Here is an 18,399-nt window from a genome sequence, read left to right as displayed (position 1 = left end):
GGAGACATAATTTCCAAAGTAAACAGAAAATACAATTAAAACTCTCTTAATTTACAATGTAGGTTGCCTACAAATACTTGTAGAAAGATACGAAATAGCAACAACTTGTTACAGGATGTTTGTGCAATATTTTCAAGATAAGATTTTTACTTTGGAGAAAGGATTAATTATTACACAAATATCAAGGTTAATGATATCAATAATAATGAATATTATTTAATAACAATTTTTAAAGGAGCTTGTACTTATTTTCTACATGCAACAGGTTTGAATGCGCACACAGCAATGTACAATTTTCCTCAAACGATCTCGCCGCGTGTATTTCCGCGCGGCAACCGGCTACACTTTATAAAACAACACGAAGCCGAAGCGACCTAGCTTGTTGCGTAGTCAGTTTTCGACACAGCTACTAATTTTGCGAATCAATAAATCATTTCTGATTACAGCAAATTTAAATTGAATTAATAAAATAGTAAAGCTTTTTATGTGACTTTACATCATAATGGTAATTGGTAGTTTTCAGAAGGTATGTTTCTTAGGTAGGTAGCCTTAGGAAGGTAGCTTTCTACATAGAACTTTTTTAATCTGTCTTAATGTGACAAGGGTGTACACACGGTTACTTATAATTTTAGGACACCTGTCCCGCTCAGCGGCTAGGGTCGAAAACGAGACTTTAATACGGGTTTAACCTAGATACAGTGTTTACTGAGTGACTGAGGCGGCCAGACGAGGCTTTTAGGGATGATTACATTTGAATATAAATAAAGCTCTAACATTAAAAAAAAATCACCTTATTTTTGTGCTGCGAATTAAACACTATTTAAATAATAAGGATAGTTGTATTCTAATAATCTTTACAAATAAAATAAATCTTATACAGAACCCGATTTTACTCCATCAACGTATTTTTAATAGAATTTCATCATACGGTAGGACGAATGATTTAAAAAGGAATATTAAAGTGATATACTGTTTGTTAGTGAATTTGAGTCGTGAGAGAGTATTGTATGCGTACGGCGCGGCGGCGCAAGGCGGAGTAACGGTCGGTCAGGGCTCGGACACGGCTAGTGTTTGCAGTGGTCGCGTCGCATCGGATCTGTTATTTACAATTTAATGAACCGTTCCCTGAACGCGCCACATAAAATCCCTCGCGCTTGGGAAGACGCTAACAAAACAGAGTAAAAAACTTGCATTTTATGCGCCGCCGTTTCTATTTTTAACCGGCTGGACGCATCCTACTGGTTTCGCTGCTGCAATATCAAGGTTACGCGCCCGCTTGTAGTTCTAGAATGTCATCTCCAGTCGGGGAAAACGAGCATACGTCCTCTGCGGCCGGGCCAAAGTGGACCGTACTGCTTCGGGATAACGGGGATAGTGGATCGGCTCGGGTGCAGGATCGTTTTATTCCCGGATGCGAGTGTGCGAACTGCGCTTAGAGGCGCAGGGGCGCGGACGCGGCGGGAGAGCGGGGGCGGGGGAGTAGGCAGGACCGGTCTCGCCGCGCATCCCGCGTTCGCAATAAATGGGTTACCCCACAAACCTCTTGCGATACAAAGTGGTGTGCTGTTTTACTGCCTCTAATAGCGGCCACACGTTGTTTGGTGTGCGCTGTACTCACGTTGGGAGTGCGCGTGTGAGCTGGCCTACGCTGTATGAATAAGTATATGTTACCGTATGGCATCTAACGCTCCAAACTGAATATTATGATAACAGACCGAGGTAACCGTAACATAGCGAAATCAAAGTAAGTTAATAGTTAAAATGTTGTAGAGGACGTTGTCACTGCTCCTAATGACTTCCTCGTTAGCAGTGGCGGTGCTGTTGCTTCGCTTTGTGTCGCCTTGGTGTGTGATAACGTTAACGACTTGGTTTATTTAAAACAGTTGTAGGTGCTGCGGTTCTGCAGAAAAAATGCATCGAACAAAATTTTCTTATTATTAAATATTAAATAGTTTATACGATAAAAACTTTCTTTGTATTGTTTGGGTAATACAGGAAACGCGGTAATCGTGTTATATCTGTGACGCCGCGCTTTGCGAAATATTTTATCGCGATATGCGATGTCAGGGAGATATGTTATCGGCCAGAACGTTTCCTCCAAGCAACTGAAATGTGCACAAATTATGCGAACAACAATACTTTTATCGGACGAGTGATATATAATTTTTTGAAACGGAAGAGATAGCACAATCGTCGCTGCAAATGTTGTCATACACGTCTCACATAAATAATGGAAATGTTTGTTATTAGTTTTCATAATTTTAATGCCAAGTAGCTATTCAAGATGTTTATTTATTTATCTTTGCCTGTGACCAATTGTCTCGTAATGATGTACAATTTCTGTATGCACTTTAAAATTTAGATGTAATTTGAACATTTGTATGCTAAGATCCTTAGTATTTATAGTAGTATTTATAGTAGTTCTTATATTTATAATACTTTAAGAATTCTTTATGCGTTTTTTAAACTAATAATCCGTTTGAAACCGTTGTTTCGTCTCACTGTCTCAACTTAGATTTATGTAATGTCTTTTTTAATTTTCGTAAGGGAAGAGAAGGGAGCATCGCGTCGCATCGTGACGGGCCAACGAATGCATAACTATCATAGATTAATTGTGATTTGAAAACAATGCAATTTTTATTCAGAGTCATATCCTCTCGGAGGCACAATGGCTAGTGGTGACGTCTTCGTCCTGCACGACCGGAAGGCGGCAGTGGAGCCCTGCATCGCCTCTAGGGCTACCATTGCCGCAAGCCTTTAGCATAACTCATGCCAAATATAATTTAGCATCATGAGGATTATTCTATGGAATTTTCCACACTTTAGGAGATAAATAAATTATTTGAAGTATAATTTCATTTCTAAATAGTAATAATATAAAGTAATTACTAGGTTTTAGTTAATTCTTATAAGATGGGTTATGGTAACCCTATCGTTGTGTGTGTGTATGTGTGTGTGTGTGTTTGTGTGCGCGTGGCGTCGGTTGCGGCGCGGGCGCAGGCAATGACCAGGAAATGACGCCGCCGGTTGACCTTCACACAGGCACACACACAAGCGCACAGCACGGCTGTGCCTGCGCCATGCTGCGCATCCCTTTACTCCCGGCTTCCGACACCGCGGCGCGTCGCACAATTTGCACAATGCGCCAATTTATACGAGAATATTTTCTTTAATAGATTATTAAAGAATCGCATTTGTACGATATTTTATTATGCAAATACAAATATCGTAGATATTAAACTACCGACCTTTGTTTTTTTGTGATAAAAAGATTTTTTACTTATGTTTTTATCGAACAAAGAAAGTGTAATAAATAAATACAATGTAGTGTAAAATTTTACCGGTTTATCATAATAGGAAGTTTCAGTCACCACAGCTCAGCTTTTACGTATTAAATAAATATATCTCTTGCAAGCATCTTTTTTGCTTTAGTCTCAGTAAGCTAAATGCACTATTTCGCAACACAAAATCAAGGAAAATCATACTAATATTATATAAATGCAAATGTATATTAACATAGTCTGGAAGAACACATAGGCTACTATTTTTCTCCACTATGCGCGGATAGAGTCGCGGAAAAGTTGATATATAAATGTAACAAGGGGAAGTTAAAAACGAAATTATTATACACATTTCCCTTTCTTGTCAATTTTAATATAATTAAGAGCAACTTATATAATACTAGTAGCTGTTATCAAATGCTATAACAAATATCGACTTGTTTACTTCATTTAAAGTTAAAAAATATTGTAATCAAAATGGCGCGTATCTGAGGAGCGGCGAACCGGCGCTGCGTTAAGTAAGGTCAGCGCAGTTGCACCTTACGCAACGCGCAGAGATAACACCAGAGGGCGGCATTTGTAACGGGCCCTTTCCAATACGTAGGTACTTCCTCGCAGAATTAACAACTTGAATATATTATGAATTAACAATAATTAACCTATGCGTTATTTTTCGTAACAAAATAAATAGTTACAGGTGGCTGAATTTATTCGAAGCGCTTTCGCCTATACTATCGTATTTAAAAAAAAACATTTAAAAGAGCGCGCGCGCGGGCCGTCGAATTTCGCTTGACGACCGGTTCCCGGGCTGCGGTCCACTTTCCTTGCATAATATCTGTAATTGTTCTCGTAATGTCCGCGATGCTGTTACCTTCGGCAACGTCATTTGTATTGTTTGCCGCGTTTTGATTTTTATTTAAGTAACAACTGCTGGAAATTTTATAAGCTTCATAATTTGTGGTATATGTTAATTTTTATTATTCTTAAAAAAACTATTATTGTGCTTTGTTTTTGATTAAATTTAGGATAAATATAACATTAGGACGTTTTAGAAAACCCTAGTCTGGTTGTCACAGGGAACATACAATACCTACTATTAGTACAAAAGTATTATGGCAATACCGTCAGAATTACTATTAAATATTTGTATATTTTGTTATGTTGTATATTTCAACCATATTTCATCGATCATGTGTTTATCCAATTAAAACAATGAGGATGTTTATAATCAGGTTTTGCTACAGTTTACACAACCAACCGCTTTACAGATTCGTCAACGTCATATCTGTGAAGTAGTTTGCTTAATTATATTGTTGATTTGTAATATTTTGTCAAAATTATGAGCTTTTTCTTCATTTTTGTACCAGTGTAGTAACGCATAGCAACCATTCTTGCTTTCCGATTCTGGAATAACCATAGTCTAAGCGTTTCTTATGACCCGATTGCATAATATTACTTGGTTGTTGAATTATTCCTATCAAAATACTAGATATCGTCGACGGCGGCGGTACCAATGAACGAATAACCCTGATAACTTTCATATAAGCGGGAACATAGGTGTCCACAGACGTACGCAGCGATAACCCGAGATAAGGCTATCGACAGCCTAAAACAATTTTTTATGCATGCGATATGCTAACAACGTGCCGGATGCATTTATCTGTGTTGTGCGAGGTCGCTTACTGTGCAGCTATTTGTTTAGGCTTGGCCGGGAACAAGCGGGCAACACTGGCCATTTATATTGCGCGAGGTCAGGTTCAAACCATGCGTATGCGCTTACGGACAAGAGCATCTGCACTAATTTCGCAATTGCTTTACTTTGTGATTACAGATCGTGCGTTGATGGCTGTCATACACGTTTCCACAGATATTTCCGATCAATCCAAGGACGAAGTGCTTTTTTTATTTATCCTTTCCTGTGTTGCCAATGGAAAATTTCGCACTTTCGTCAATATCAGTAAAGCTGTCAAACTGACGTTAGGTTGCGCTCACACGTGATTTAATAACATTAAACCTATTACCGGTTCAACCGACTTCCTTCGTACGTTCACTTTCGATTTGTACGCCTCGTTAAGTGTTGGTACACATTCTATGTCAAAATCTTGCAGGTATTTTGCTTCATAATTTAGGAAATTTAACAATTGTAACTTTTTAGTATAAATTTTTAAAATTTTTCGCTATAGAATTTTTTATTCGATTTTAGAAATAAATTTCTTTCAAGAATCCTATGGATTAGTGTAGATATCTTTTGTCATTACCTACATAACAAATGAACACTAAAAGTTTGTGGACCGAAATCAAACAGCAATTTGATGTCTTCCTGCATGTTTAAAATTATTATAATAATTCTACCACTGGATAAATTCCAAGGAAAGTGGCAACACAAAATAATTATTAATTTGACATTATCACTTAGCGCGCGTAAATTGTAAGCGTTGAAAGTATGTTGTTTGTCGTTTGCGTATTATCGAAAACTACTTTTATTGGCGATACGACCTCAACCTGTATTGGGACGCGGCGAAGGTGATTCGGCAATGAGTTCGTAAACCCCGGCCGCTCCCCTCCCCCCACCCACAACAGCTTACGTAAACACATGTAACTGACTAAATGTCGTCTCTTTTTAATGATTACAATATTTTATAAACATCGCACAAGGTGGAAGGTGACATTCCGTACCGCTCTAAACGCCATGTCAACGCTGGAATACATTCAAAAATCTTGCTCTCAAGTAGTAATAAATATAATAAATAACATTTGTAAGTAAGCATTCAATTTACATAGAATTTGTACTAGATACTAAAATAGCTTTTTCAGCCAATTTTTTTAATCCAAATTAATAGCCTCTTTGTACATGTATTCCATGTCTTTCAATAAGTATATCAAAATATACAAGTATCGATACGTGATTAAATATGTCATTGCGATATTATTTAGTTGTAGTTACTATGGCATGCAGGGGGCTCGGGGCCCGGGGTGGGCGATAGACGGGCTGCGAGGCGGGCGCGACAGGGCGGGAGGGGGCCTGCAACAGTTTGCGCTGCGCTGCGCCGCGCGCGTGGTCAATGACACGGCGACATTGCATCAACGCGCGAAGGTCACCCGCGCCCCCCGCCCGCCCTCTGCTTCCCGCCTCTTTGCTCAGTACTCCAGCTAGGGTTACCATTATTATTTTTTGCAAATATCTTCTTAATCACTTAATTACACTACAAATAATTCCACATTGTAATTTTCAATATGGAGTGTTCTCTATGTCTACTAAGTAGTGATTGAAATAATCCTAATTGTAGTGTAATTTGGAATCGCAAGGAAAATAAATGGGTACCCTGACTAATGCTTCTTGCAAATTCCTGCGTTTCCTTGGCGATGGACGCCATCTTGGATCTATCATTTCTATATGGCTCTTTGTGCTCGTTATCTGATATCTACTTGCCACTGTGTTGCATTTTTCTTTCTTCATTTTTTAATAGACGCTTATTTATTTCCAGTGAATAGACGAGTAACATTATTAATTCTCTAGAGCTCGTAGCAAGATTTTTTGAATTCAGTAAAACAATTTTTTTAAATTTGTTATATTAGTTTATAACGAGGTTAGTAACTGCTTGGTAAATATTGAAAGGAACAGATGTTATACCAATAAAAATGTTCAGTTCTCACATAGGTTAAATTAAGGACGTTACAATGACCTACCAAAAGGATTATCAAATACTGAGAATTTCCATTTTATACTGCCTGATACAGCATAGAAAAGGGAACAGAATTTAGTAACAAACTAAGTCATGGACAGAATTTCAAGTCGCAGTGGAGTTTTTACAAATTTTATTTGTAAATTATTGTGCTGTCCTTTACGCCCTTTATAATGCGTTCGTAATGGTAAATTTCTTAATACAGCAGCTAGGTATAAAAGCAAGTAAGCTTTTAGTGAGGTATATTTATTTCTGTTTCCCAATATTTATATAAAAGAAACGAGACGTTAAGTGTGGCAACACTATATTCGAGCAGTACGGATGGCGGGCGGCGGACGGCGCTTGCGTGCTGCGCGGGAGTTTCCATCTTCCGGTTATCTCTAACGTTTCCCGCTCAAGTACATCCGCTATGGCCTAGTTACAGGTTGAATCTAGGTTTCTACACGCATACCAATTTATTTAAACGAGTAGGTACTATTTCAAGTAAAACCAAAATCAAAAAGCGTATACAAAATCCGCAATTAAACAGAAAAAGTGATTACATTTTTGTTTTTTTTTTTGTTTTTTTGTTGTACTCACGTGTATGTTTGTTAAAGTACAGTTGATTTGATTTAGAATTGCTAGTCAGTAGGTATGAATGGTACGCACTGTAGGATGTGTGACTTCAGTACGTATATTACACATTTAATGTGATTGATTGAGTATTATGATAGCGATTAGTGTAAACGGTGTAGTTCTAGCGGTGGGTTGAGGGTCGGCGGGCGCGGTCAAGGCTGATGGTTTCCCGCGGCGTTGCTAAATCCGACCCTGGCTGCGCAATCAGGCCGGAACCTCGTTTTTCGCCTAATTACAGATCGATATTGTCAACAACACGTAGCACCAGCTGTCTCTTTAGATAATGTTATTGAGTACAACAGTGTTCTATTGCAATAGAATTAGTAACTGAAGCAGCGACTTTTAGAGCATTTTGAAGTAGTAATTAGCTCTACTGAGAGAAACAGCTTCCATATTTTTCGTATTTCTGTTTTAAGATTCTTAACTGATTTATTAAGTTCACTTTTTCTTTTAATTAAAAGCTCTGTTTAAGCTTAGATTATTTGTGGTAATTTCAGAACACTTCCGACATCCTACTAACGAATGTTACTCAAATTTCGGCCGACAAACTGTCTTTTATGGTAAGAGCACGTAAAACCGTTATCATTGCTGACGGTGGCATTATCTTGGCTTGCGTAATGACCTGTAATGTCCGTCCTTTAAGGCCGCTGCGGTCGCAATAGCCGATAATGACAGATTTAAGTGGCCAGCAGCGGTAGTGGCGATATTAATATTATATGAAGGTGTCAGCTACCCGAGATGTCCAGATATATTTAACTGTCCCATTTTCCCACGGCACAGCATTGACACGAGTGTGTTAAGGGTGCGCTCACACTATGCATAACGACTGTAAATTATATTTTTGAAATTAAATTTGTATTGACATAGTTTTATGATAAACTTTTTAATGAATAAAAATTGCATTTTTTATATTATAAGGTGGTTAGATAATCGAAATTATTTGAATACAGACACACTTCAATAGTATTTTTCCCTTTTCTGCTTTTAACAAATTCTAATTTTATAGCTAGGGATCAAATTATTAAGATAATAAATTGGTATAACTAAAGATAATTGGTTCGTTCTGGTAATGTAGTGTGTATGTGGGTTTAGTTGAGGTTTTGCAACATTAGTATTTCGTTGTGAATTCGTCGGTTTGTCTTAGCTGGGCTGTGCCAGCGACCGTGCCCACCCGCTTGGATGGCGCGCGCGTGTAAACACGTTGCGAAACGTAGCCGTTGCCGAGTCCCGAGCCACTCGCGCTTTATATCGGAAGCACGGCCTAGGGATGACCCCGTTAACATGATCCCGTTATTATAAATATCTGCTTGAGTAAACTGACACGTCCGGAAAGACGCTTTGACTCTCCAAATATACAACTATGATTTTTATATCGGATAAAATACGCCAAAGAATGAAATGTTTAATTTGTAATTTTTTTCTACTTTCGTTGTCATGAGATCACATAATTGTGGTTAAAACAGGACACATAAGTTGTTAGAGTACCGGAGTGGCGTCCCTATACTGCGAGTGGACAGCGAGCGCAGCGCGGGGCGGTGCGGCGTGGCGGGGCGGGGGCAGAGCCGGGCTATTTGTGCAACGCTATGTGGCCTAACACTGACCCGGTTAGGTTTCGACGCATAAACACAAGGAGAGCGGGTTTCAGCGCCATTTCCCTGTTGCGCTCTTGGTCCCTACCTTGAAAGCTTTATCTATTATTTATGTACAGTCAAATAATTCCATAGTTACGTTGATATTAACTTACATATTCTGACGTAGGAAATATACCTTTGTTACGTCATTTTACAATAGGAGAAGACTAGATAGAGAATCGAAAGTTTTAGTATTCATTTGTGAGTTATTTGTAAGATAAAAATCTTTTAAAAGTGTAGGTGTATAGTGCGCTCGAAGAGTCTCTTGCGAATTAATTTGCGGCTCGTGTCAGGGAAGTGTGTCTATTTCGAGTGCAGGGGGCTCGGTGGTCCGTGAAGGGCGCTGTCGGTCCAGCGGCTCGGCGGCGGCATCGACGGTGAGCGGTTAATTTTAAATACACGAGCGAATCAGCAGGGCATAAAGGGCCGGACCCCGACGTCCACCAAGGCTACTCCGGCACTAGGTTTCCGGTGATGTAGAAACCTAGACTATCGTGTTAATTTCGTGTTGTTTTTTTTTTTTTTTTTTTTTTTTTTTTTTTTTTTTTTAAATTTCATAAATGATTGTTTTCTTTTCTTTTATCACTAAATGTAAAATTAATTTAATGATGATGATAATGGGGGAAGGGATTGGCTCCTGAAACACAGGGCTTTGCCCTAGTTCAGGAACCAAGGCTTCCACATAATTGTGTATATGAGTGTTACAATAAAGCAGTTATTATTATTATTATTATTATTATTATAATTAGGTTATGTTAATGTTTCCGCGTATTTTTCGCGCGATTCCTGACTGACGTGCGACCGGGTTACTTGGCTATTGTGTAGAAATAGTCGTTAAACTTTAACGAGGGAGATTGCCCAGATTATAAAATGTCTGCTTTCGAAATGTTTACTGAAACAAGCGTCCACATCCATACGCTGAATAATCCTGAAAGCATAATATTTTAGTAATGGTTCACATTTCATTGTTTTTTGAATCTGTTGTTGTTTTTGAATTTAGACTAGTTTATATTAAAAATTCATCATTATCTTAGTTCCATCAATGTTTTTAACAAATAAAAAAATTTTTTTCTTGTACTACGTATTAGGATAGAAGATATTAATAATATGTTTGTACATACAGAGTTCGCGCGATATTTCGGAAGCGTTGGGAAGATGGCAGCGGCGCTGTTGCGAACGTGCCTTGCGAAATGTGTGTTGTGAGTGGAGCAGGGCAAATATAGCCGTACGCTTAGAAATATACACCACTGCATATAAAATAAAGAATATCCATATGTTGTATTTTCCAATAAGAATAAATCCTGTAGTAGACTCATAAACAAGCTCACAGATAATTATTTGTGTGTTAGGAAGCGTGTAATGATGCAATAGACTGTTGCGTTCCCTTGTTGAATCACAGGGAGCTGCTTGTGCATGTGGTTTGCAGATAAAGCCGCATTTGACGTGGCGGAGGTCACGTACACAATGGATTTTCTAATTATGAATGAAACTTGACAGACTATTTTTCTATTACAAGCCGCGATAACTGCGGTTGTTTGTTATGTCGTGAGTTTTCCTTCTATTTATTTTGTCGTATTAATAGGTGGAGTGGTACATAATGGAGTTTGCCGATAGATGTTGCGGTTTGCGCTAGTCGTGTGAATGGTTCCCGGGCGTGCGGCGCTGGCGTTGGGCAACATTGCGTGCTATCAGATTTGAGAGTGACGCGTCGTATTCCGGGATCGGTCCTTTCGCTTTCGGCGCTGCGCAACGCGCAAGGTCGCGGGCCGTTCAACTCGGATGCGGCGGCGCTGCCGGAGTGCCGGGCTGCCGGTGCTGTTGCGACACCGTGCCGATATGTAATTGTAGAGGAGCCGCTCGTTTGGCGGCGGCAAGTGGGTCGCGGCTTGCGCAACCGCCGCGACAGATGGCGCGACTAGCCTTCTCAGTATCACATACGATAAACATATTATCAACTTGATTTCTTTTAAACTGCTAATAACTCTATGAAAACGCGCCTATCCAACTATGAAGCGAATCTTAACAAGGTTACAAAATGTGGACAAATGATTGGTGGTAGAGATCGAAGTGATGCATTAAAAGTCAAAGTAAATGAACACCTTATACGACCTCACACCTGATTAAATCTTTCCACTGACCTCTAAACCCGTTTCCGAGTTACTCCGTTGTTAACATCAATTCGAAACCGCTCTTTGCCAAATTTTATCTTCGCAATAAATGTGAGATCGGATCTTGTGTAGACCGAATTGATTTAGGTTTGTCATAAGGTCATTAAACAAATTTGTTTGTTATAATAATTTCGACCAATCGTATAAGATTGTTTTGCAATTCAGTTTTGCTATATCTGTCGGTTTAGGATATGATTAACGGAATTGACCTCATTAGACGCGGCTGTCTCAATATTGTGCGTCGCTCGCTCGATGCCGGGAAGTTATTATAAGTCGCTGATAGTAAACGAATAATTTCTGCGAAGCCATTCAGCTCGTCGTCTCAAAGGGGGCGTTGAGGCGTCTTAAAACAGGAAGGTTGTCATTGGCGTGTGATGTAAGGCCGGCGTCGTTTTGGACGTTCGCGAATGTCAATATTAACGTTCCGGTCCCCGGCGCGCGGCAGAAATAGTCGCCGCCTATTAATATGAGCGTTAGCTGCATCGCCCTTGAAACCGGCCGATCACCCCGCGCACGCGCACACTCGCGCCCCACCCGCGCACACTAGCGCCGCGCTGAGCTCTCCGCACACGCCCGCACAGCGCATGCGCACGCACACAGCTCTCTCGCAGCGCTGCAGAATACACGCTGCGATTATTTTCATTTCCATTTCATTTGCACAAACATGTTATGCGCACAACACTAGCTGCCTGTTGCCATATTACTTTTTGATTTTTGTTTAGTTCGCGGCCAAATGCAATACGTGAGTACAACAGAATCGTTAGATATTGCTCAACTTCAATTTATATAAAAACACATTAAATCAGTGGGAATTTTTTTTGGAATAAAACATTATTAAGAACCCAATAAGAACGTATTCTTATAAGAATTAATTGAGGAAAGCGAGAAAGTTTCACAAGAACAACAATGAAATGAAATTAAACGACATCAAAAGTCAAATGGTTTTAAATGCATTCGTTTATGTCAGATACAATATTGCACAATCGCACGATTGTACAGAGACACATGACCAGTTATTATTTCAATAAAACTTTATTCCTTCCCCGCAGCCCTCGACCCCCGGTCCCCGGACCCCGCTTGCTGTACATTACTGTATGTATGCGTGAGTTGTGTAATGTAATCCACCTGAAACATTTCGTTGATGACGACGCGACGCTCGTATCTCTTGTGCAAAGATTTGGCAATTTCCGTAAAATACCACTTGTATCAATAAGTTGTTGTATTAAATATACATGTTAAATTCTGTTAGTACTACATAATGTTTTTATTTTCCTATCAAGTAATAGAGGTAAGACAAAATTTGAACAGTTCAAAGTGCAGATAGGTACAGTACGCGGTACGTGGCAATAGAGCGCTAACAACATACTCGAATCAGGTTTCGACTGCCCAATTCGAGTAGGAAGGTCGTGCGTTTCGCCAGCAACTGACAATGGCCCGTCGCTTGCGCAACGCCCCGCCACGATGTTTGCAACACACTAAATTTCGTATATGTTGCAGCAATCGGCTACACATGCCTACTGCTTGCGAGCCGCGAGCTGTGAGCGTCATCATCATCGCAAGGCAACGGCGGCGACAGCCTCCGACACGCGCTTACGCAGTGCGGACACGACGCATCGCGAACTTACGTAAACCATTGTTGCCATTTTTGTACCATTTTCAGGGTTGAAGCCAACATCTTAAAGATGTGAAAGAGTTACTTAAATTAAGATATTGCGGCCAACGCCGGCGATGTAACAGAATAGCGAGGCTGTGGAAAATATTTTTGATCTTTGACTCTGTGAGGTGCTTGTTTATAATCTTATGATGTGTCTTCTTGTTCTTTATCTAATGCTGTTTTAATTAATATAGATGTAAAAAAACTATTATTAAATTTGAAACAATTACAACTGGAACTATGTTGTACCTATTTTAAGAAAATCTAAATTTATTATGCGACATGGATAATGTCCCTTTAAAATAATTTAATTTATCCGCGAAGCAAATAGGTACATATTATTGTGGTTAAAGCAACACCTATTTTGGTTTAGTTATTGTAAGGTCTGACTACACTCGTCCGCCGTCTCATGACCTCATGACCTCATGTCTATTGAATATTCTAGTGAAATACACTAAATAATGTTAATATTGCCTGTTGGTATAAACACAAGAAACAACTGAGACATGTTAAAGTATTGAGGAAATGTTGCATAAACACATCCTTACTGAAATATCGATATAGTTCAATTTATGAATTTTATCAAGATCATTTCATTATTTATAACATTTCAAATTAATTATAGTGAAATATAGATTGGAATTTTTTGCTATGTTGATATAAAATTTTATTGAATTTCCTTTTTGTTATCAGATCAGGTGAGATACATGTTCAAATAAGTATAACATGTTGCGTTTTTATAGTTCCAGCACGCGTGGCGTCTCTCACGGAAACTTAGGTTATCGTGCAATAAACTAGTATTTATGGTCGAGTTATGAGGAGTTATGTGCGGGCCGGAAGGTGAAAAAATAATGTTAGTTATTTGATACATTATTAGGTACCTTCGCTTTAACTGGCTACTAAAGTACTTTGATAGTTTTTAATAGAAATTGACGTAATGTGCTGTATAGAAAAACATTTTACATTGTATTTTAACTATAGTGATTCTAATTTTAGCGCATGTAACATATCCTACTTTACGGACTGCATTCGCTCAGATTTGCTACCAACATAAAGCCATCAAAGCTTTTATTCGCTCCCCCGGCGCCCGTTCCTGCGCGAATACTTTGATAATGACGTGTGCGCGGGGTGGGGCGGCGGGGTGGCGGTTTGCGTCGTGCATATAATTTGATCAGTCCCGATGGTAGACAAAGGAGTCGGCCGGCGGCGGAATCCCGCGGCATGCCTAGAAGGTATTTTGTTGAGACGACACATCGCACAATCGAAAGTGGTCGCTTCGTATGCGTCGGCGGTCGCGTCGCGCGCACGCGGCGTGCATACTACGTCCGAGGCCCGCACGTCCCGCGCCGCTCGCACTCCGCCGCGGCTGCCGTTTTTTGCATCTTTATATTCGGAGCACTGACCTTGTGCAATGTCAAATAGCTGAGCCGATGCAGCGCGAAGACGACGCCTCCGGACAACTGGTTCCGACCGATATTCATACCGTTGGGCACTGCCTCATACACTCATTTATGTATATATATGAGTTAACGATAGTATTGACAATTTGCCTAATTATCATAGATGTTACGCCCTTTTCACTATCCATTGTCAGAAAAATATAAATATAAATCTGTATGATTCTGTACTTTAATGTGGAAATGTAAGTACATGTGGATATACTCATATTTTTAAACATAAGTCCTGATATTCGCGTCATCTGTATAGCAGTTGGAAAGTTTATTGAACGCAGAATTACAAAGTGCAAATTAATTTTAGCAGTTAGCGGCGATAAAAAGATTAGCGACAAAATGTATTCGAGTGATCCACTCCGAGTACTCCGACACAAGTTAATTCCGTCACAGAATTAATCGTGTTGTTTATAAAGCATCCCGTAAGAGATTCGCTCGCGCTTATTTTCTTGTACACATGTTATTGCCGCGCGGCTGAATAATTTGTGCAGTTAATGGGGCGATTTAAAATTTCGAGAAAGAAGGCCAATTGGCTCGCATCCAGTGCAGTAAACACGCCTCCGGAAGTGGGTCCGTCACCCGCGTGCAGCGCGCGATCTACATGTCACTTATCGCACTTTACAGTGGTAGTTAATTAACGGAGTACATCGCATATCACACAATATTACAGAGACATCGTAATTTAAACGTGTCCAAAAGCGTTTAATTAATGGACTGGTATATTTAAATTAAGTAATTGCAATGTTGTAAGTGTTGCCATAATAATTGTTAACTTGTGTAAGAATTAACACGGTTCTTATCGCTTTACACATATGACGTTTTCTTTAACCTCCACGTCCGATGAACTAGCGACTGGCGAGTGACTTCAAGTAGTTCTTAGTTATTACATCGATTCATTGAAATTAAATCTGTAAAATCGTGTAAAATAGAAGGTTCTCATCGGCTGTCGCCAAAATGGTTGTTTTTGTGCGGCACGGCGGGGCGGGGGCGCAGGTGGAGGCGGGGGCGAGATGTCTCGTTTTTCCCGAATTCCCCGCGAGTGAGGAGTCCGTAAGGTGACCTTCCGGGTGCGTTCGTTCACCGAGCGGTCACCTACAGATACCCCCTCCCACCCGCCGCCGCCCCGCCCGCGCCGACCGATACATCGCTATTGTTATTCTATTATACGAAAATATTTATACAATTCTTATTTAATGACTTTATTTGTTTTATTTTATCAAATTGGATGGCTTTAATTTATTTTTTATTAATAGTTTGAATCTTTGATAATAGTAACAAGATGAAGTTGATTGGTTACATCTATATGCACATAAATAAAGTGAATGCTGCATTAGGAAAACGTTATAAGGATAATTAGTAGTGAATGTATTTTATTGCTGCACGAGGGAAAATTCCGAATTTACTCATCACGTCAAGTTAACGTAATGCAATGTAGTCAGAGGAATGGTTTATTTACATTTCAATAATTGAAATTTAATTCATATTACTAATTTAATGTTTTAACATTTCATTTTTCGGCAGTTTCCTATCGTCTAAAATGTTACCCGTAGCATATTCCATGAAAATGCACATTGACTGCAGATATAAACGTTAGTTACATTTTTAAACGGCTTAAGCTTTCGAGATCTTTGTGGTGAGCTATGAAGATTACCTAAGTCAAAAATGTTACTGTAACTTGTCCAAAGCATGTAATGTAATAATGAGTGAGCTTACCCGGCGGCCTGGTGTGCGTGGCGACGTGGTGCTGCAGCGAGGAGGCGAGCTGGTGGTGCGGGTAGAAGGGCAGGAAGGGTGCGGGGAAGGGCGCGGGAGGTGGCGGTTGCAGACGCGCCTTCAGCTCCTCCGCCGACCCCGCGCCCGACGACGACGACTCCACGTCGGAAACGCCGCTGTCCGCTGGAGATGGAGGCAGCGACCCTGATCACATAAAAAACTTACATTAAAATGTATAAGGGTGCGCACTTTACTTAAAATTACTTAACTTATACTTTAAAAAAAATTGAAGAAAAATAATAAATAACATTTCATTAAAGTTAGAAAAACAACGAAATCAACTGTTAAAATTAACTGTCTCATCCACAATACATAATGTAATGAAAAAATCGATTTCTCAGTAATAATTATTAATAGATGTGACCAGAGATGTAAATAGGTCGCGCGATGGCAATTCTAACAAACAATGTCATTCCTAAAGCGCAGTACGCAGAATGGCAACTCTGATTGTATCATACTACTAAATTAAACATAACGTCCCGATCAAACAATTTTAGAAGTCATAAAAACTTTACGATGTAAAAATTTATATGCTACAACTTGACAATTATTGCATATCAACGTACTATAATATTATTTAAAAATTGGCATTGCTTCTTTTAAATCTAATATTGTTTAAACATAAAAATTCGTTGTTGTTTCGTTAAGTTGTAAAATTAACGCTACCAAATTTGGATGTAAAAAACCGTTACAGTGTTCAAGTAGACATAAATCATCTGACTTTGTTGCTTCTAACGGTCATCTGCAAGTTGCACAATAATTAGCATGCATTCCCGAGGAGATGCGTTAATCCTGGGGTCCTGTGCTTTGCCAACGGACGCTGTGGGACCCGATGTTAGAATCTCTAGCCTCTGACGCACTTGTCTACAACCTGATCTTGTGGGAAAACTAATGGTCAGTGCAATTGTCATGCAGAAAAAAGGCATGTTTTAAATTTACAATTATGCAGATCGATGTTTTGGGGTCGTTCAGCGCCGAGTGCATTGTTGGTTTGCATTTTTTTGCATAATTAAAACATTGTTCGGTGTATTTCTTGGTGGAACTTTATAATGTTTTTAATGAGATTTGCTCGGTAAAGAATATTTTACGAATTAATGTTAAGGGTCAAGATGAGCATGTTTTTTTATATAAAGCGTTAAAAATATGTTAGACGTATAAGAATTCTACTTCGGAATATTTAAAACTGCAACACATATTGTATTGTGAATATTTTTATGCTATAAATAAATTAAACAATGTAAATTTAAAATAGAAGACGTCTTCAATCCTAGAATTTACAATACAAGTTTGTTGCAGTAGTTGTTTATCGAAAGTTTCTCATGTCCGGCGCGGCGCCCTCGTGATAAAAAACATTTGACGAGTAACGGTTGCGTACAGTTCGGTATTTAAATAATATAATGGTTGAGGCGCTGACGACTATGAGGCAGGAAGAAAGCTGGTCATTCATACATTTCCTCGTGTATTGAATCTATTACTGGTCGGGGCCGGTGACCATTTGACCGGTGCGAGAGTAAACGCGCTGTCCACACCCCTTTGTGGCCATTGTCAACCCTTGAAAGGGACAAAGGCGCTGGGAACCGGGAAGCGCCGCGGACCTCGCGGGCCCTACGGTCAGTTTTGACCATTTAAATTGAGAATGAAATGGTGTAATTTTTTAACAATAGTCGCGGTATAATTACTATTTTAAAATGCACCCGGTGTGCTTTTTGGAAGCCTTAAGATTGTACATTCTTGTAATGTTCGGTTAGTTTTCGACTGACGTATTTTTTTATTATTTATTTAAACAAATGATTTTTTTTTAAATATACTTTTTGACGCTGAATCTATATATATATAACAACAACGTACATAAGAGCAAACATTAAAACACATATTATTTTTCCATTCATAACTTCATATAAAAATGATTGCTCCTCTACTATCTACAGCTTTATTAAGATACTAGCTTTCACCCGCGACTCTGTCAGCGCGGTATTAAAAAAACTTTGTTAGTAGCCTATGTGTTCTTCCAGACTGTGCTCTACATCTGTGCCAAATTTCAGCGAACCGTTGTACCGTTCTGGAGACCTTCAAATAAACATCTATACATCTGAACTTTCGCATTTATAATATTAGTAAGATTGTAAATATTTGAAGTAATATT

The 18,399-nt window shown here is 39.2% G+C and overlaps 1 protein-coding gene across 3 annotated transcripts in view; it reads right to left on the bottom strand.

The window, feature by feature from the left end:
• LOC106708453 (ecdysone-induced protein 74EF) overlaps positions 1–18,399 on the bottom strand; it is a 150,112-nt gene that overhangs the window by 2,603 nt on the left and 129,110 nt on the right. For all 3 annotated transcript variants that reach the window (XM_014499975.2, XM_014499986.2, XM_014499991.2), the window contains one exon: positions 16,197–16,400. In XM_014499975.2, the coding sequence (XP_014355461.2) occupies positions 16,197–16,400 (204 nt within the window). The remainder of the gene's footprint in view (positions 1–16,196; positions 16,401–18,399) is intronic.

Source organism: Papilio machaon, chromosome 3 (assembly GCF_912999745.1).
Source record: "Papilio machaon chromosome 3, ilPapMach1.1, whole genome shotgun sequence".
Classification (NCBI taxonomy): domain Eukaryota; kingdom Metazoa; phylum Arthropoda; class Insecta; order Lepidoptera; family Papilionidae; genus Papilio; species Papilio machaon.
This window is presented reverse-complemented; position numbering and strand designations above follow the sequence as displayed.